This window comes from Cyrtonyx montezumae, unplaced genomic scaffold (assembly GCF_038088225.1).
Source record: "Cyrtonyx montezumae isolate F1298 unplaced genomic scaffold, pur_monq_1.0 scaffold_2, whole genome shotgun sequence".
Classification (NCBI taxonomy): Eukaryota; Metazoa; Chordata; class Aves; order Galliformes; family Odontophoridae; genus Cyrtonyx; species Cyrtonyx montezumae.
In genome coordinates, this window is record NW_027071936.1 from 2931355 (window position 1) to 2952153 (window position 20799).

At 39.6% G+C, this 20799-nt stretch overlaps 1 protein-coding gene across 6 annotated transcripts in view; it reads right to left on the reverse strand.

Annotated features, from left to right (window-relative positions):
* Positions 1-20799, reverse strand: part of RAPGEF2 (Rap guanine nucleotide exchange factor 2) — a 146000-nt gene that overhangs the window by 81212 nt on the left and 43989 nt on the right. For all 6 annotated transcript variants that reach the window (XM_065736226.1, XM_065736225.1, XM_065736227.1 and 3 more), the window contains exons 3-4: positions 17559-17615; positions 8767-8850 (exon numbers count right to left, since the gene is read on the reverse strand). In XM_065736226.1, the coding sequence (XP_065592298.1) occupies positions 8767-8850; positions 17559-17615 (141 nt within the window). The remainder of the gene's footprint in view (positions 1-8766; positions 8851-17558; positions 17616-20799) is intronic.

Sequence of the window (20799 nt, forward strand, 5' to 3'; positions counted from 1 at the left end):
GCAAAAGCTGAACCAGCTTCTTCAGTATTTTGAATGCATTTAGTCGGCATCCTTAAAGAGGACAGACCATAATATTTTACCCTCAGAATAACAAGTTCTTGCTTATTTCTCACGCACATGCAACCCAGACCGAGGTAAGATTAATCTAGAAACATACAGCTAACTGCCATATGTGCTTCAAAAGTTCCTGAAAACCCCCAGAGAATAATTTGAGATTAGCTTAATTCTGGAAGTTCCCTTCCAGAGAAAGTCCATTCAGCTTATTCCCAAAGTATATATATATCTTGGGTTAGGCTCCTTCTCTGGGGATGTTCAAGACCCAGCTGGATGCCTGCCTGTGCAACCTGGTCCACGGAGCTGCTTTGGCAGGGGGGTTGGGCTCTATGATCTCTAGAGGTCCCTTCCAGCCCCTACAACTCTGTGATGATAGATGCTCAGGGCCTTTATAGCAGCAGGTAATCCCAAACACTTCTCAGACTGGAATTCCACTTAAGAATTCTTTATGATGATTTCAGATACACTAAGAACAGAAAAAAAGTTTATAGGATTGCTCCATGATATTCACTGTCTGCATTCAGACCCTACGTACACAGACTTATAAATAAAACTGGAAAGAAGCAGTAATCAAAACGCTTCAATGCAGCTTGCTGCAGCTTTGAGGTGCAACTTTGCAGCATCTGTAGTATAGAACACAGGTACCTCAGTAGAAGAGGTAACAGGAAAGATCGTCCTCAGGAATAAATCAACAGAAGGCTTCATCATAATTTATGCTGGGAAACATTCAAAGACATGAGCTTATTTTTTAAGCCTGATTATTTTGCATTAAAAAAAAAACATTTTAATGAATGGTTTGAACAAAATCAGCTTTGCCTATGCATTATCTTAACGATTGTCTGCATTGCCACAAAGATTACTGTGAAATCATGAGATCTACATTGAGTAGTCTCAAGAAAGGAAAAGTCATAGGAAAATATGACTTCAGAGGGAAGACCTTGTCTGAATAGCCTAATTAACATTCATGAAATTCATTACCACAGAGAAGTAGTTTTCCAGCGTTTTCATCTTCCATCCTTTTCTTACAAAGAAAAACATCCAGTAAGCTTTCTTAAGTTCTGTTATAGATTTTTCATAATGACCAGAAAATGTCAACTTTTTGAACTTTGTGAAGAGAAAAAAATATATAAAATAAGTACCTTGACGTCATTGGAGTATGCAGCAGTCAAATAAAACCATCCACAAATAAAACCGTATCTTGGTAATAAGTGCCCCATAACTGTAAATGGCTAAAAACTGAAACAGTAAAGCAGCGGTGACCATCGTGTTTTAGTTACTTTGCTTATCATATGCAAATGAATTAGCCCTCATTTAACATGCTGTACAACGTGGAGTGTAACTGGATTTATTTTTTTCTGAAATATTTGAAGCTTTCAGCCTTATCTGAAGGAAAACTCTCAGGCATTTTAAAGTCTTCTATGGTACCGAGTAACATGGTGTTAAAAACACTATTTGTAGAAGAACTATGGTGGCAGAACCATGCTAATCTGAATACTCCTATCCATTCCTTCCAGCTCTCTGAAGTCTTATAAATAAGGAAGTAAATGAGTCACTACTTCAGCTTATATACTTCAACAAAGGAAGCCTAGAGAACTGTAGATGGCCTAATTGAGTTCCAAACAAGGAGAAAATGCTCTTCCCCACTTAAACCCCAACCCCCATTGCAGTCATAACCATCCTGTAACAGATTCATACCAGACTTCTTATCTTGGATGTTTCATCATGCATTACACGTAGATAAGCAAATTAATATATACTAAAAAAGAAAAAATCATCTAAATTTGCCACATAAACCCAATACAGCCATCATTAATGAACTCTGTGTCTCCTACATAAGCATATGATCACTCCAGCAACGCACTTGAGGGCCAGTACCGTGACCCAGAACCTCTCTCAAGGCCATCATCAGGTCTTCGTAAAGACAAAAACCTCCAGCTCTAGGATGTAAACCCAGAAATCAGAAGTCCAGCATTTGCCATCTCTTGAGGAATGCTCCATTTTGTTCCTTTCCTAGTAGTCAGGCTTCCCTGAAAGTTATTCAGGTCATTTGTCTGCTTCTGTTACCTTCTCATCTCCTTATTAGAAACTTGGAAGAAAGCCTGGCAGCACTAACCCCACTACACTCAGCTTCTATTTTTATTTTCAAAGGATGCCAGCTTAAAAGATGAAGTCCCTTAGCATATTATCAGTTGTGCAAGAACAAACTTCCAGTAGCACTGAAATAATTGTTTTGACAGGAACAAGGCCAGACACCACCCGACCTCATCAGTTAGGAACCATATCCTCTCTTATTTCCCAACACCTCGGATTCCGGCATCGCACTTGGAAGATGACCAATTTCAAACCTCAATGAACTCTAAATTATTCAGCAGAATAGGAGATGGGCGCAATAAAGCAGAATGTATGTAATACCAGACTCATCTGGCTGTTAACATTTTCTTTTAAAGTATTTGCATATTTTTATTTTTAATTTCTGTGAACAAGTACGGTTTTCGACGACATTGGTGGTAGAAGTAGCACGTGCCCCAAACTTTGATGCAACAACATATGGCAAGAAGACAAGGCCTGGTTACATTTATGGCTCATCTAACTCAGATACAGGCAAGAGCTGAGTGTAAATTTGGTCTAAGTGAGGATGTCAGATTCCAGGCACTGGGAAGACTCCTTTCACATCGCCTTCTACCACAGTAAAAGGTGACACAAAGCAGTTTGGGTTACTTTCAGTATCTGTCTAAAATCCATTGGGAAGAACTCACAGTAGGCATAAACAATCATAAAGAGTCAGGCACCTCTACTTCTTCCAACTTTCCTTCAACTTCTGAAGTCAGACTTGATTAGGTTAAAAATCTAAGATCACTCTCAGTCACGGCCCGACTTCAGTTGATGGACTGAAAAGCTGAACTAAATCATTCAAGGCAGCCAGCACACATCAGCCCACACCAATGACACAGTCAACACTTCCCCGTTGGTTTTCCTGGTACATCACAAGGGTAGGTTCAAAACAGCATTAGGTACACGCAGAAATAGTAAAGCAGCAGGTCATGGCAGAAAAGGTAATCTTCATATTAAAGAAAAAGCTACGACAAAATCACGCATTTTCAAATAATTTCTTAAATAGATTTGAAAGCATGACCTGCTATGTTTATAACATTCTAACACATCCTTTCATACTTCTAATGGTAAAGGATTTTCACCATAATGACAGCAAAACTCAGAAACAGGAAAACGCTCAATCAGCTCAGCTAAGCACTCCATCAGCTCTCCATCTAGCTCAAATTACTGAAACAGAAGCTCTGAGCATCCCTCAAATCCTTACAGATACTATTTGTTAATTAAGGTATTAAACAATCATGAGGCCCATATTAGAGCTCTTTATGAACGTATCAAATGCAGTAAACAGAAAATTTCCACTACTGCCAGCCTGAGAAAGAAGAGCAAAGCAAACAACTGAGAAAAACATAACACATTAGCAGGTTGCACTTCTGTGCTAGCTGATTTTTTTTATTGCTTTAAAACAAATTCAAAGCAAGTCCATAATTTCTTCATCGGTTCTCCACTACAATTGGGTGTCCTACTCCACTTTTGACTTGTTTTGCTATAGAAAAGGCTAGAGGGATATACCACCAATATTTAAACAGATTTAATTTTGGAGAGAGAAAAAGCAGACCTTCCCTCGACTTCAAAACTTCATCTTTTAATTAGAGGAAAAAGCTTAAATTGTGGCTTTCCTATGTAGGTCTGGTAAACTTGCTCAAAGGAGTTCAGCTTCTCATTGCCACACCCTGAAGGGTGAGAGGACAGCAGGGTAGCTATGGCAGTAAGGAAGAGGCTCAGGAACTAAATAGGGCAGATAACTAAACAAAGACACCAGGACAACCAGGTATGCTTGTGGCAAGACAGCACTGCAGTGTGTCTGAGCAGCACAGCAAGCACTGTTCAGTCCATCTTCAAAGCCCTTCTTGAAACAGGGGAGAAAAGGTACAAAGCAACACAGCCTACCTATCTGAGGAAAACCATTCCGGCAATTCCGTATTTTGTTGCTGCTAAGAGTCAGCTGCATCCTCCACTTGCAGTGGCCATGGCCAAGAACGAAGCTAGAGCTGTGGGAGATGCAGAGATGCTTTTGTAGCGCAGCTCCAAGTCAAATAAGATGAAGGAAGATGGTAAAATTCCCATCAGAAACCAAGTCCTGGAACAAAGACTACACAGGAAGTCTGAGCAGCTGAGCAAATGCAACGAGAGCACTGAGCTGACCCAGGGATGCTGGAGGCAATTCCAAAGATTTTTTGAGGGACTGTCACATTACTGCTGACGGTGACCACATGCAGACCCAGGAGAGCCAGGACAACCTTCAGGGAATTAGAGCTTCTGCTCGTTTATTTTCTAGACTTAAATACATAAACCTCATTTTACCACGTTAACCGCTTCGGGGCACAAGAAGCTCAGGGGGAAGCGGTGAGGGAAATAAGTGCTCATTTGCACTTGTTTGGTGGTTGAGGTGGGAGGGAGAAGTCAAAACGTGTTTAATTTGACTGTAATCATTGCTTGAAATGTTTAAATTCAGGGAAAGTATAAAAAAAAGTAATAATAAAATATGGGAGGCAAGTCTTTCTTGCATTAAGCTGACAGAATAAAATTCCTTGCTTCAAATAAAAAAACACTGGCCAGGAGAGCAAAGATTAAGCTTTACCTTTTTTAACCACAAATATGGCACCTTAATTGAGGTCTAATTGACATAAAAACGCAGAAAAAATTGATTAAATAACACCTTCTAGTGTTATCCACCAATCAGCTTCAGGATATTAATGCACCCTGGTACTAACACTGTTAAATTAGCTACTAAAGATCCCAAATGTAAATAATACACTACACACATGCAGTCAAACACTAAGCTATTTCCACAATCCAGCTGTAGATCTAAAGATAGAACTTCACTGTTTCTTATAAGCTGAAATGCCAACAGGCATGAAGTTAAAAAGCAGGATGCATGTCAACACCCAAGTGAGAAAACACTTTTGAGAACTGAGGCTGAATTACCCTAACTGGGTGCTACTCCCACCTTGGCCTCTACAGACATATCTAAGAGTGGAAGCAAAGCATGGAACATGCTCTCAATTTTCTTGGACAGGAACCTGGACAAAGGGATTTCCTGTATGTGGCACACACCAGACTAAGCTTTGAAGATAAGAGGATACTTCTGAAGAAGGAAAACATGAGGTGTTGTGGATGTTGAAAGGTCTAGGGATAGAAGGGGGCCGGAGGATATGCCAACCTGAGCTCTGGGAAATGCTAGCTAGGGAAGGAAGGCTCTCTGAGGCACTCAGATATAGTGGAAAGACATTCTTCCTGCTCCTACAACACTCTTCTCAGCTCCATCCTCCTCTCACCTACAGCTGCACATGTGAAATTATTTCCTAGCAACTTTCTAGACTGACAAAGATGACACAGACCGAACCTGAAAAGCACCCATCTAAATATGAATTTACAGCAAGCTTGCTCAAATTGCATTGTTTTGGCCAAACAACAAGACCAAAATTAGATCTCCTCCTGGTCCCCCTAAGCAATAGGTTTGGGGTGCTGGAAACTAGGATGAGGAAGTCATCCCCACGCCTTGAGACTGCCTCTGCCAGTAAAGACAGAAGGGTAATTGTAGCAGGTGATCCTCTTCTCAGGGGAACAGAGGGCTGATGAAATCACACAGGGAAGTCTGCAAGCTATCTAAAGAGATTCCAGAGGTTTAGGGAGGAGATGCAGAGGAGAGCATTAAGAAAGGTTGAGATTTGAGGCTGCGTGGGCTGTAGTGATCACACCCTGGTGGAGTTTGTAATCTGGAGGAATGCAGGCCTGGCAAAAAGCAGAATCAAAACCCTGAACTTCAGGAGAGCAAACTTCCAGCTGCTCAAGAAACTGGGATCTCCTGGGAAACAATCTTTAAGGGCATAGGAACAGAACAGAGCTGGCAGCTCTTTAAGGATCCTTCTGTGAGCACAAGAACTCTCCATCCCCCAGCAGAAGAAATCAAGCAGAGGAAGCAGGTGACTGGCACAGCTGAGCAAGGACGTGCAGCTTAAACTGAGGGAAAAGAGAGAGATGTATGGGACATGGAAACAGGGTTGTGTAGCCTGGGAAGAATACAGGGATGTCATCCACATGTGCAGAGATAAGATCAGGAAAGCCAAGGTAGAGATGGAGCTGAACTTGGCAAGGGATGTGAAAAATAACAAGGAGGGGTTCTACAGGTACAGAGGCAAGAAGACACAGGCCAAGGAGAGTGTTCCTCCTCGGATTAATGAGGATGGAGAACTGGCTTCCTCAGATATGGAGAAAGCTGAGGTGCTCAGTAAGTGCTTTGCCTCAGTCTTCACTGGTGGCCAGGCTCCCCATGTCTGCCAGGACCCTGATCCTCTAGGTGTGGGTGAGAGGAGTGGATTCCATCCCACTGTAACGGTGGAACTTGTCCGAGACCTCCTCACGAAACTGAGTGTATGCAAGTCCATGGGGATTTCCAATACCTCCCCCTACCAGTTCTTTCTCATTAGCAGCCTTTTGGGAAGGTTTCATGCTCTTTTCACTGAGCACCCTAAAATTTGGTTATAGCCCCCTTCAGACATACCCAGATCCCTCCAGCTCATCTTGAACACTAGCATTGCTTTGATAACTATTTCTATACTCATGAGACACAAGTTTTCTGCATCACTATTAATAATTCTCTACCCAATCCCAGTATAAGAGCAGCTTACTACTTTCTTGTGAGGACTCGGTTGCCTGTGTAAGTAAAGCTGAATAACTTAGTTTTATTCACAAAAATCAAACTAACAAAAAAAAAAAAAACCACCACCACTGAACATCACTTATTACCCACCAATATTCAAAAATCTGGAATTCAACTTGACATAAGCCCTCTTTCATCTTCCCCCAGTTTTTTCTTCATGGATGGGTCAAAGGCCTGGATATTCCAGCATACTTGTTCACAAAGCAGAAATCCTGACAAATCTCTATCCTATATTTAAATAAAGTCTCCCTCTATCCTTTTACTAACTACAACTCATCTGCTGAGCAAAACTTCTTAATAGAATCAATGTTTTTGCTCTCTAGTCACGCCTTATCTCGCACCATTACATTCAAGATCCTAAATTTTGCTTTCACTGACTTGTTATGCTATCTTTGTTAATTAACAAGTCATCTCTCTCAGATGTGCTTCCCAAGATACCAGCTTCAGCAGCTGCTGGACTCTATCCACAGTTATGAAGCCTTGTGACACATTCCACACCTGAAATTCACCAAGAAAAAAAAAATCTCCACGGCAGACTCAGACACCATCCCAAATGCAGAAACAGCATCTATCTGGGTGACCAATCCTAGAATGCTTTTCTACACAGGCAAGACCCGTACCTTTCTGTTCCTTCTGCCAGGAAGAATCACAAGCTCACTGTTTATATTATTAAATCTCACCTTACAGAGAGCATCAAAAAGTGCCTGAAGCACAAGTATTGCTGTATTTCAAAAGAATAGAGGATTCTTGCCACAGATGATATGCAACTGCTCTACATTAACTGAGATGTCGTATGTTCCCTCTCTCCTGGCATCTAAAGGTAGCGCTTTCTGCCAGCTTTTTTTTCCTGGCACTGTCTCTTCAGGGCTGACATATGGGACAATTTTCCTCCATGTGCCAGCAGCAGGGATCCTATAATTTATTGTTGTGCTACTTTTTACAATAAGCAATTTTGCACCTCGATCACATACTGTACTGTTTGATGACACATCAGATACGCCTTTTCATCAGCAGTGCCCATCCTCTTAAATATGCAAGGGATTTGCTTAGCCAAAAACATACACCATCATCACACGGAAGTCCCAAGACCAGCATCCCCCTGCTCGCTGAAAGGCAGATCTGGATATTTAATTGTTTGTATAGCAACCAATGATAGTTCCCAATTGGCTTCCCACTGTTTAAAGCCATAAGGAAGTTTCTGGTTCTTTTATTCTCATCATACCACACAGAGAAGGGTCAATCCTTCATTCTGCCTCTCACAAATTTTATAACGTTATTTACTTCAAAGGAACCTTTTATAGTTGTTTGAATGAATATGCACATAACCAGCACTTTAATGTGAATCTGCTCTGCTTCCACTAAAATCCTTGCAGTACTTGCATTTTTTTTTCCTCATAGCTCAAAATAATTTGGGTAGATTTTTGGTTTTTTACCATAGCATTACAAATTTTGACCGTCTCACACTCAAACTTGTATCTTTCCCCATCTAAAGCTATCATTTTTATTGCAAATTCACTTACATGAAGGACAACCTTGAGCAGAGGGGACATAGCCAGCAGTAACACGATATAGGCATAGGACAAAACACTCACTGAGGACTTGTGTGAAGTAAAGTCCCAGGAAAGCATCACAAAAGCTCTAGTACCTCCTATGATTTTACAGTTGATTACAGTCTACTCAGTACATCGTTCAATTTGTTGAGTTGAAGGGGGGTATTTTTACACTGTCAGTCTTTTCATGACATTTTTGGTGTTTGTACAGTGCATATATAAGGCTTTCAAGTCTAGTTGCAGGCATCAAATAAACACGTCAGTCAGTAAAGGAAGGAAAAGCGTGCCTGTGTGAGCACTTCAGCACTTTCATTAAGAATCAGACTTGAGTAAGAATTAAAAGGCAGCTAATTCATCACTTGTGCTTAAGTGTATCTATGGATGACATACCTGCTCCTTGGAAGAAACATGGATTCTTTAATGAAGACTGAGCCAGACAGCAGGATATACCAACAGGTACCGATATCATCAGGGCTGCAATAAAGAAGACAGAGTAAGACTCTTCCTTGAAGAAACTCTCACCACTACCAAATTGTCAGTAGAAAGAACACCACAAAACTGCTCAAAATTCCAGAAGAAAGCCACGGCTCAGTCAATCACAAACCAATTCTGGTTTCCACATGGAAATGCATATATATTTCAATATTTGACACCACATATTTCATTTGAAGAAACAACTATCTATTTGGGAACATAGTATACATTCTCTCTCATAGGTTTAAATTCTTCTCAAGTTCAAGTAATATTTAGAGAGCAAAACAATGTAGTTTCCTAAAGTTACTTGAGATCTACAGTAGATATCTTGTGGTATTTCATCAGTCTATACTGAAAATATCTGTACCTCCCTTCAGTCCTTACCACTCCTACCACTTCTTCCAAAGCAGCTCGTAACAGCATACTTGACTTCAATTAGCAACTAGACTAGCATTCCTAGCCAAAAACCATGTCTCTAGTGACATTCCAAGAGATGCACATTGTTTAATTAATCCGTAGCACCTCCATTTTTATAAAATTATATGCCTCAAGTCTTTAGCAACAATTAGTTCTAACTTCAAGCAAGAACAGCCCACGTCCTTTAATAGCAATGACAGTATAGCATTAAAATCCAACCTCACATCTAGGTAGGTTACGAGCAGTAAGCAGCATGTTTTTCATTAGAGATTTTTAAAAGTACCCGCACGACAGTGTCCCTTAAAGGATACCACTTCCCTCAGCACTCCTTTGAAAGGGAAAGATGAAGTTAGAAGGGCGGCTGCTCTGATTATGACAGCCCACAAGGCCAGAGGCGGATGTTGGCCGTGTGGCAGTAGAGGTTGAACCATCCCACCAATATCCCAGTCTGTGTTGTTGCCACGTGAAAGATGGAAGCAGAAAGGCAGTATGACACAGAAGCATGCACGAAGCAAAGATGTGTCAACAAATTCCTCCACGTGGAAAAAATTGTACACAGTTGCATTCATTCATCAGTGCTCAAAGACCAAACAGTTGTTGTTTTCTTTTTGGGTTTTGTTTTTGGTGGGTTTTTTTTGTTTTTGTTTTTGTTTTTTTAAACAGCATACAGACCCTTGTAAAGTGCTGGGAAAAGTGCAGAGCTAATGGTGACGACTGCCTTGAAAAACAGTGCTTTGTCACTGAGAATTTGCTCTATCTATGGCAGGTATACAGCCAGCACTGGTGCTCCAGTGCAAGTCTGCTGTGACACTGCAGTTTTTCAGTAGATATTCTATATACTAACAACCTGCAATAATTAGCATAGTTGAAGGCCTCTAAAAAACAGTCATTTTCAGCGATGGCTGTTAGGCTGATTTCCCAAGTTGCTGGGATACGGCTCTGTGAGGATTTCAATGACAACTATCCCCCTCGTATTGGCAGTGTTTGTATTACAGCTGAAATGGTTGCTGGTAGGATTTTTCAGCTCCTTTTTCTGAAAATTGGCACTACGACTAAGTATAAAAGTGTAGTCTGACAAAAAAGAAACAAACAACCTCCACTGGGGTCTCTTTGTAGACAGTTGTGAGGGATAAATAAGATTGTTCGAGTTTAATCTTTATTACCTGGTTGGTTTTTGCTCTCCTTTTGCTTCATCTGTACTTCGGTAACTACATTTATAGTCACGTTTGAGAACCTCAGAGTTCTCCTAAGGCACTTCTACCACACGGTGTAAAACAAAGTATTGTACTGAACTCCTTAATTATCCACATAAATACATATCTCTTCGATACTGACGCATCACAATTGTGGAAGGTTACTACAGAAGATATATGCATTCAAGGTATCTTCCCCAAAGATACTGCTTATTCTTTTAAACATTCATTCCAGCCAACAAAACATCATAAATATCTCCAAGATAGTCTTCAAGATCAAAGAACACTGATGTATTTTCAGTCTCTTCATCGTCATAGCCACTGATGTCTTCAATTAGTCTTAATTTAGTCTAGAATCAAACACCTTTGAAAAGCCACAGATACGGAAAATACATTCTCTCCTCCAGAACACATTTCCTTCCAAATTAAAGTGCGGACAAATGAAATACTGACCTACAGCTTTTATGTGAAAATAGATTTAACTCCTGTCCTTCTCACCCCTTGCTACACTTTCATTTGTTTAGAATTAAGCCTTAACAAAGGCTTATTCTGGAAGCAAACTTTTCTGCTCGACAGTGCCACTATACAAACAATGAATTTTTTTATTATTTTTTTTTAATTTTGAAGCTCCTTGTGCTTTCCAAAACACTTTTCAAACCCAAGGTGGCTTTCAACCAACTTCCCATGTTTTCTGCACTACACATGACACTTGATTAACAGTGTGTCCAATGCTTCTCATGACTTTTTGTGCCTACAAGCAACTACAGGGGGGACTGTAGAGAAGAAGATGGTACAAGCAAATTTATCCTGCAGGGAATCAGAACAAAATCGACCCAAAATTCAAGTCCTAAAAGGCAGCAATAAGACAAAATTAACGCACGTAGTCTTTCTGTCCTAACTTTTTAAAAGCCAGCAAGAACCCTCAGTGAAGCCTCCCACCAACCTCCCATCCAAGACTTCCAGAACCACCAGTACTATGGGCAGCATCCCAGTCACACTAGAATTCTAACCCGTGTTACCACTTTAGGACTATACTACTGCTCACACGTCTACGACCACTGAAAGCACTCAGCTGCGGGGCAGACACAAGCCTACAACTCAACAGCAAGAAACTCATCTACCAGAAAACACGACTTTTCTTCTGTGAAGACAAAAGGATTCAGCTACCAGAACATAATGTTCTTCTAAATTCTATGACATACCAGTACAATTTTTGGAATACTCAAATTCAAGCATTAACCTGAAATATGGCACAAAACAAAGCCCATAACAAAACAGTGGCAAATACGAAGAGCTCATTCCTAGTCTGTGCTAAGGTAAGTTGTAGAAAACTTAAATCAAGCTACTTTAAGCTCAACACTAGCACCACAGCACTTGTGAGAGTACAGGATTTCCTGGGGAATCTATATTTAATTTCCCAGAATGAAAAGGAGCGTCATTTACAGGAATTCAGGAGCTAGAAAAGGAAATCCAGAGACTGGTTTGTAATATCTTTCCATTACGTTTCCCTCCTCAGCTTCCTTGACGTGTTCCTTTCCACGCAACTACAGTCTGAAGCCAAACAGCACTTACCAGCTATGAAAGTGACAGATACTGCAAAGTAAGTTCATAGCTGTTACTCTAAAAGCGTTCTGTTTGAACACTTCAGGCACACAATTATGGAGGTAATTGAAGGACTCAAAATGCTGTCACACCGCTGCTGAGGTTAGACAGCATTTTGAGCTTTTGTCTTCACATTCTTCTAGCATACAACTGTTGTTTGAGACATCAGAGGTACCCCAAGTTTAAGAAGCATTTATAATGCTCCAGGGTGTTAATCTACAAAAAAATTTGTAAGCTCTCTCAGCCTCTAGCACTGGTAATGAACTCTTCCTACTGCCAGATACTTATTCTCCTTGAAGCTGCAGCTTTTTTTTCCCCAAGACTCTCAACTAGCTACTCCTCAACAATGCAGGCTTTTTCCTAATTGTATGTACTCTTTTTAAAAGCAATCTGCACCACTTGTACACGGGTTTTGAAACGACAAACCCGGATCGACATTAACAGGACATTAAAAAAGACATACACAAAATGTAAATTGTTTCAACACATGTAGTGATTGAAAAGAATGTTATTCCAAGACAAAGAGCTCTTTCAATGTTAGCGTTCAGATTTTCTGATCACAATATAATGAAAAACCATCCAAAGTACTCAGGCAAATGAAGATTCAACTCAACCTGCTGAAAGACTCGAATACCAATAGCCACACTCTCTCTAGTAAACCCTACTACATCCAAGATCCGGCAACACCAGAAGGACCACTGAATCAAACAGCAGCACCCAACAGAGTTACTTTCTGATTCGAAAGCATGGTTCTGTATTTTTCTTCACAAAAAAAAAAAAGGACCATGAAATTGGAAAGATCATTTCCTTGATGTGGAAGATCTACTTCGAACTATTCTCTTTATGAATCATTAAACTTTAAATCGCTAAAGGATTCAAGGCTTGTATTTAAACTGTACGTGACACCACTCCTGGCGCTATGATTTATGTAGTTATTTTGATAAAAGAAATGGTATCTCAAACCAAGATGTACCTAGCAGATCGTATTTCCGTGATTTCATACTCAGTATGAAAGCTGAATGTATTCCAGAATGTAAACACAGTAATTCTGAAGAGAGACCGTTCATACTCCCAAGCCTCCACTTGAGGAACAAAGGAAATGTGATTTGTCAGAACTGGGACCTCCTTCAGGCATTGAAGTGCTACATAAGAAGAAATTAGGAAGAACATTGTTCTGTGGGCTTATGCTCCATAGGATATTGTTTCAGCAGATTACTCTGTCTGTTTCTCTTTGCTCATTTGGGCTATCATCTGTATGCTGAAAGCTACATGCCGTGAAGCATTTGTTTAATTGAATAACTACTGCTGCCATTGGACATCAGCCCTGAAGTGGTTTGGGACATCAGACACATCTTCAAGTTTAACAGTTCCCTCAGGTAGACATCTCTTCGCCCATAGGGCCTGCCCCCTAGCTGTCCCTCATTACAATACTCAAGATAATCAGTATCATTTACTCATTGCCACCATCGCCTATAATCTTCCTTAATAAGCTAGCTAAGGAGTTACCTGCTATGTGTCACATTACTTTAGATATGCTTCATGACGTATCCCAAATACAGAAGTAGAACAGCTTTGGTACTAAGCACATCAGCCCCACAGCATTTCTAAATATACTACTTTTTTCTAATGAACAGATTAAAGCTATGTTCATTCTTGCTCATCTTAACTCTGGACATTAGAAAAAAGGCAAAACATATCCAGAGGCATAACCACTCACTAAAATTAGAGCTTCCAATTTTGAAGAAACAAAAGCACCTGAAAATGAATATTTCAACTGATGTAAAACGTTCTCTTTTATTAATGGACTCTAGATGAAAACTGGATTCTTGTCTTACGGTAGCTAGAGTGGGAAAACAAAGAACTCTTGGTGCCAAACTCATACAGTGAATTAGCCCTTGATACCAGAGGAGAGAAAGTCAGAACAAAATTTATATCATCTTAAATCACACAACGACAGCAGTAGTAGTAAAATAGTATGACCTTGTATCCAAAGCATTCTGTGCTCACTCTAGCCAGACAGCGTTTATTTTAGATGTCTCAAAAGGCTTTTAATCTCAAAATCTCTGCAAAAATAAAAACTCAACAGCCCTTAGTAAAACATACGGTATGGAAGCTGAACAATTCAAGCCCCTCTGAAAACCTCAGTTTAGTCTTAATGAAGGCTCAAAATCGGGTCAAACAGTAACAAACTCAGAACTAACCACGCAGAGCCAACAGACTGAATCAAAGCTTCTTAATAGTGCCAGTGATCAGTGTTAGTGTCTGCTTACATAGAGGCAACTGACAAGTCCTTGAGTGCATTTTATGATGTGTGTTGCCTAAGCAGTTCCCTGCAGAAAACATATCCACAACCAGGCGTATAAATTCAGAGCTCTAATTTATTGCTGGTTCTCTGCTCTGGTATCTCAATGCTCAGCTGAACGTGAGGATCAACTCTGCTGAAAAGGATCAACCCCGCTGCAGCAGTGCCTTGCATTACTGACCAAACTGCTGCATCGCATCCACAGAAACCTACAGATGCACAAGCATCAGTTTCTTTGTAGGACTGGAATACTGGAGCATCCGTGTCTTAATTACATGGACCTACAGCTGCAAATAAAACTGCAGTTTTGCCCAGGTATGTCTTCCAACTTCCAAGATAATTCCAAACACATATAGAAATGCTGAACAGTACCACTGAAAACCAAATCCAGCCACTGTATGACTAACAAGAGAGAAAAATGGTGCTTATCCTACTAAGCACGTTCATTAAAAGCTCACATGAAAAGTACTTATTGCCAAAGACTCCTCTCTACCATCAAAGCAAACGTTTCAGTTTTAACCCCCAAAAAATGTGTTTAACTCTCAAGAGGTATAAGCACTATGAATCAGCTAAAATCCTGGTTTCCAAACAACATTAATTAGAATCTTACTTAAGGAAATGACATGTGTGACCATTAGTCAGCTCTGAAACTCTTTTCTTCCAACTACATGTAGTACGTGAGGTGGCCAGGTTATGTGTTTTATTTTAAAGGGAATCTTAAAGTACATTTGAATAAAGACAGCAGGTAAGAAAGGAAGGTATGAGTGCCAAGCAAAAATGTCAGCTCTGAAATTTTTGCCTTGAAGGTTTTAAGCCCTTTTATCGTCAACTTCCAATCAAATGAAAGTAGTAGCATGACTGGCAAATGGAGAGTAACTCGAGCTAAAATGCCACTTTTAATAACCCAGTTTCCATTTAAGCAGGGATACGGCCGCAGGGCTTGAGAATTTGTCACTGCCATGCACTCCCACTGATAGTAAAGTAAACATGGATAAGCCAATTTTAAACAATGTGCTTTGTTTTATCCCTTTGGCCATTAAGAAAAAGAAAGCTGCTTCGAACACTACCCACTTTTATTTTTAAAAAAGGAGGGTAAAAAGTTTACTGTATTTATACTGAATGTGGATATAATTATTTCCAGCACTGCACGTGTGCAACACAAATTTACCTTTGCAAACAGAATTTCAACAACGAATTGACATCGCATCAAATAAACAGAGCGACAGTATTAGTTTTAAGGCAAGCACTCAGGGATGAGGCTTCAGCTTATTCTCACTGAGACATCAAGTTGTGCCTCAGGGAGGTCACATGCACGGGTCAATTAACAGCTGCAACGATTGCAGCTATTTTAATAGTTTGGTTTTTTTTTCTAATGAATGCAAAAGATTAGCACCCAATTTCAAATTTTTAATTCGAGTCATTTCATTGCTAGGAAAAAAATAAATAAATTCCAGATTAATTAATGAAAGCAAAAACAACAAACTTAGCCTCCACGACCAAACGCTGAGTAAAGAGCTCCTGCCTGTTCGATGCAAGTGACCAGGTTGCGTGCTCCAAGTCCATTTTCTAAAGCTTACGACCAACTGCACTGATGCTAACATCTATCATGTCATCTCCTGCAGTACTCTAAGAATTCCTCATAATGTATATATTATAGAATCGGAATTCTGCTTAGAAGAATGCATGTTGAATTTATGAAGCAAGAATGCATTCCTCCAAAAAATATTCTGCTAGAAATATTAAAACTAGATTGCAAGTTCTGAGTTATTCTCCCCACTAAATAGATCTCAAACTGCCCATTAAATAACATACAGAGCTCCAACTCGCATGACATTACAGCCACATACATACACACGTAGGCCTCCAATTGAAGAATCTTGATGAAATCATTCAGTCTTATCTATCAGGTTTGGACTCTCAAGCAAAGTCAGTGATGTGAAATTCTGGAGAGTAAGTATGCTTTGCATAAGCATCTATACACAGAAACTGCAAAACTGCCAATTAAATCTACTGAATAAATCATGGGGAAACAAATGTCAAGAAGTGAGTAAATAGGAATGACAGGCAAAAAGAAAAAGACAGGAGAAAAAGAAACAGCAAAGTGAAGTCACAACGTAAACCAGTGCAAAAAGATGGCAAAAAGCACTTCAACTTAATCCAGACTTCATGGCTCTGTTTGCAGATTATATTTTCTTTGGATACATATTTCCTCACTACTTTTGCCTGCTTTGATTTTCTTTGTACGTAGCAGCCTTGATTAATCACATAATTCCAATTAAACCCACAGTTCGAATTGAGCACTCTACAGCACATAACAGACATGAAACCAAACTGTCTATACAAGGGCAAAATGAGCAGTACAATGGCCTCTACTAAATTAATGTGTAAAATTAATTACCAAGATTATATTGGTCCGATTACAGAATAATCAACCCAGCAATGGATCCTGACCTTGAGCATTTTCCATACACGACCAATTAATGTGTTTCAGTTGACATTCATTCAACCTTGCAGAACAGTTAAGGCTTAGCATTAAAATTTGTTCCATCAACTCTCCCCTCACAATGGTCAATATAGGAAAAAAAAAATGAATACGCATAAAAAAAAGGAACACAGGTACACTTCTTTGAGTGCCTGAATGTTCAAAAGGTACCAGACAACCCAGCAAATCTTAATTTAGAGCCTAGATTAGCTACGCTGAGTTGAAACCTGATAAAAATATTGTTTCAGTAAGCTGCTCGTGTAAATGAAGCAACTGCAGCCTTCAGATTTCTACTATTAAACTGATATGACATTAGATCACATCCCTGCTAATTATAAGCCATGTTAGATTTATTGACTTGGCATCTCTGGCACGGGAAGCTGGTCACTACTGCTTCAACAAAATCGATGTGAAAGCAAATGACAACTTATTCTAATAAAATGACATCCCACATCCCTTAATTCTATATCATCTCACTGGTTACAAAAATTAATATAATAAATTTCACCAAGCAAGAGTCAGTATTAGCTCTCTGCCTATTACCAGTAAATTTCTCAACTGATTGATCAAAATGAAGTGGCTTATTTATGTTTACAGGCTCTGCACTGGGTGAGGGAGCTGGTGTTAAACACTGTCCTTAACGCACTCTAGAATGAATCAATTAGAATATAATTAGAACCAACATAATATGAAAGGGAAAAGAAACACTTACTAGTACAGAACTTCATTTGCTTCATGCCTTTCATATCTAACAGTTTCACACATCAGTCTGAAAGAGAAAGAAGTCATTTTTAATTACGACTTATATCAGCATTGCAGGACTTCACTTTCTGAAATTAGTCCTCATTTTCACGTTTGCCTCCAGCCCTTACAGAAGCTAACCATCCATTTAAAGCTAAGCCCATTTTTAGGAAAGTAAGTTGTTATTAAATCCACGCATTAAAGTCATCGGTTTATCCAAGATCAGATCCAACTTAGGACGTGACATGTCGCTGCTGCCATAAAAAAAGAACAGCTAAAATGTTAGTGATCTCATTCCATAAGGTTATTTGATACACGTAAGTTGCTTTATGAAGAAGGAACTCAGAACTGTAGAAGCTGGTAGAAATTTACAAAGCATAATGCTCAGAGATACCATGGTATAAGGACTGCTTTGTTTTCCAAATGAAAATCACGTTTCTCATCAGTGTCCAATAGATCACATGAGAACGTATACTGTGTGGTACATCGTTGCTTCTCACTTGTGCAGGAATTCAGCAACTTCATATAAAAATTACCAGGAGATTTTAATGCTGAAATCCCACAGGGTTCAGTATGAAGAGAATTTCCTGCAGGAAAATCCCCTGTCTAGAGAGGAGGATTAAAACACTTCTGGCACATTTGTCAGGCAGAGTGAACGCGTAACAGACAGCAACTATAACAGAACTTAACACATATTAGGAAACGCAACATTGAATTAGTGGAGGAGGGAAGGGCAGCAAACCAACATACCCTTTCTGTCTATTTTCTGAAGGAAATGGGTTCAGCAAAATCACTGCAGATGGGAAGGACATAAAACCCACCACCTTCCTTGGACACCCTGGCAGTAAGTAAACTACAAGCACCCAGACAGTTTGACAGACCATCACGGAGAGATTTGCTTAAGAGGCTCACGAGAACATTCAAATGAGGGACTATATTTAGATTTAGGAATGAAACTCTCATTCCTTAAGAACCGCAGCGTACCAACGATGGGATATGCACAGCTCACAGCTTCTTGCTCAGGCACCAAGTCTCAAAGAAGTTGATCTGAGGCTTTGAAGAGTTGCCTTGGATCTGGTGTGACGTTCAGAAACACGTTCAGAAACTCCTCATTACCATCTCCCACAACTTCCTGATTTCATTCCAACAGCCCGTCGATTACTAAAAGTTGCCTTCACCCTTGTCTGTTTCAGATTTTAGTTATTAGAACCACTCAGAAACAAATAATGCTTGTTCTGCCCATAAAGTGGCAGGCTTATTGAGGTATCTTGATATTCAAGCTTTTCACAGAGAAGAACTAGGGAACTTAATTCTGTTTGCTCAAAATTTGAGTTTTATTACTATAACCCTTCACCCAGACATCTTTGAGAACTCTTATTTATAAACAGTCTTGTCAAAATCACATAGAGGCCAAACTGCTGCTGTCTCCTTCTACCACCAGGTCCCTCACTTCCACTCTTGGGTCCCCTGCTTTCAGAGGGACACTGCGAAAAGACATGAGGTTAGTGGTGATATCAGAAGAAAATCGTTGCTAGCCATCAGATCTTAAAATGAAAAGGAACGTTAAGGGGTTTAAGGAACACACTAGATAGCCTGCAAACTGCTGGGTCTGAAAAGATTCTGGGCAGCAGGCCATTCAAGAGTAGGAGTTATAGGAAACAGAATCACTCTAACAAGCAAGTTTTGTTCCCAGATGAATTTGAAGGAAAGGAAGTACATTCTTGACAAAGTCACGCAAGTTCATGACTGGTGCTCTCCGAGTTTCACAGCCCACTGTTATGATGGTAATGCAGAAGGTAGACTAGAGCTTTAATTCTTGTGCTAAACTGAAATAATCGGAAGTCACAGTTACAGAATATTAAAACCAAGACTACTACTTACAATATTTTTATAACGTACTTAGATTTTGTCAATTCTGGCGTTTAATTTTCACTCAGATGTGATTCAGTCCTACTCCTGAACACAATAAACCCAAGATGAGATCATCAGAAAACTAGAAGCAAGCTATTCACTACCAAAGGCCATATTTAATACCAATGCTTTAACGCATCTCAAGTTTCCGTGGTATTTCAGAGCCGCAATAAATACCGTATCTTAAAGGATGCTATGAAAGGTTTTTAGTCCCACATTTACAGAGATTCCAGCCTTTTCCATCTATGGCACTGTAAACAGAAGCTCTCTTCTAGGAATGTACTGTGCTGGGAGAGCGAACTCAAGTTCCACACATTCCTAAGCAAGAACCTCATTCGGCACAGGAAGCCAAGAGGCACAACACCACGCAACCATACTGTGCACACTTTGATCTCTACAAACAAATAACACCACTTCAACTCCAGCTCTGCAAAACTCGAGATTCTAAAAGACTCGCATATAACAGCAAAGCACAAAAAAAAAAAAACTAGACCGAATGTGATTGTGGAATGCTTCCAAAACAGAAGTAATTACACATCTACTTTGAAGTCAGCATTCGCATTACAAAATGCAGAGTGGGAGAAAGAAAATCCCACTTCTATTTTCTCACAGTTACAGAACGCTGGTTTGGGAATGCAGACTGACAGAATGACGAAGCAAGAAACCAGAAATGAGAACAGCATTAATCAAAGTTGCTTCAACATCTCCAGCTGTGGCAAATGTTGGCAAGCCCCAGGATGCAATACAGTGATTTAACCTCTTTCCTCGTAGAGCATACAGGAGATATACAGGTCGCTTTTTTTTATTATTATTTAATATCTACCAGCTGCAAACTGATGTTTGAGCACCCTTTAAAGCCTCAGCTGATAATAAGATGTCTGTGTGAAGACAACTGGAACGATGACTTAAAATCTAACGACCAAATCTTTTAAAAATATCATGTTTATCTGGAAGCTATTATTTAAATTACTTTATTAAAATGCTTTATGAGGCAAAGAAATCTAATCACATTTATTAGTAGCTTACGACTAAGCATCATTTGCATAGCACAACTTGACTAATAGCTCAGCACAAAAGAAAGCACAAACTAAAACAGAACCCAAATAAGATGTTGCTTCTGTGATTAATACATCACAGGGATGGCTTGGACTACGTGCAGACTTTAGTTCAAGACTGAAATCTGTACACTATATATAAAGCACTTACTTCTAGCCTGAAAGTTTAAAAAAGAAAACCAACAGGAAAGACATACCCACATAAAGTAAATCAAAAGGAGCATACAGGTATATAAACAATAACAT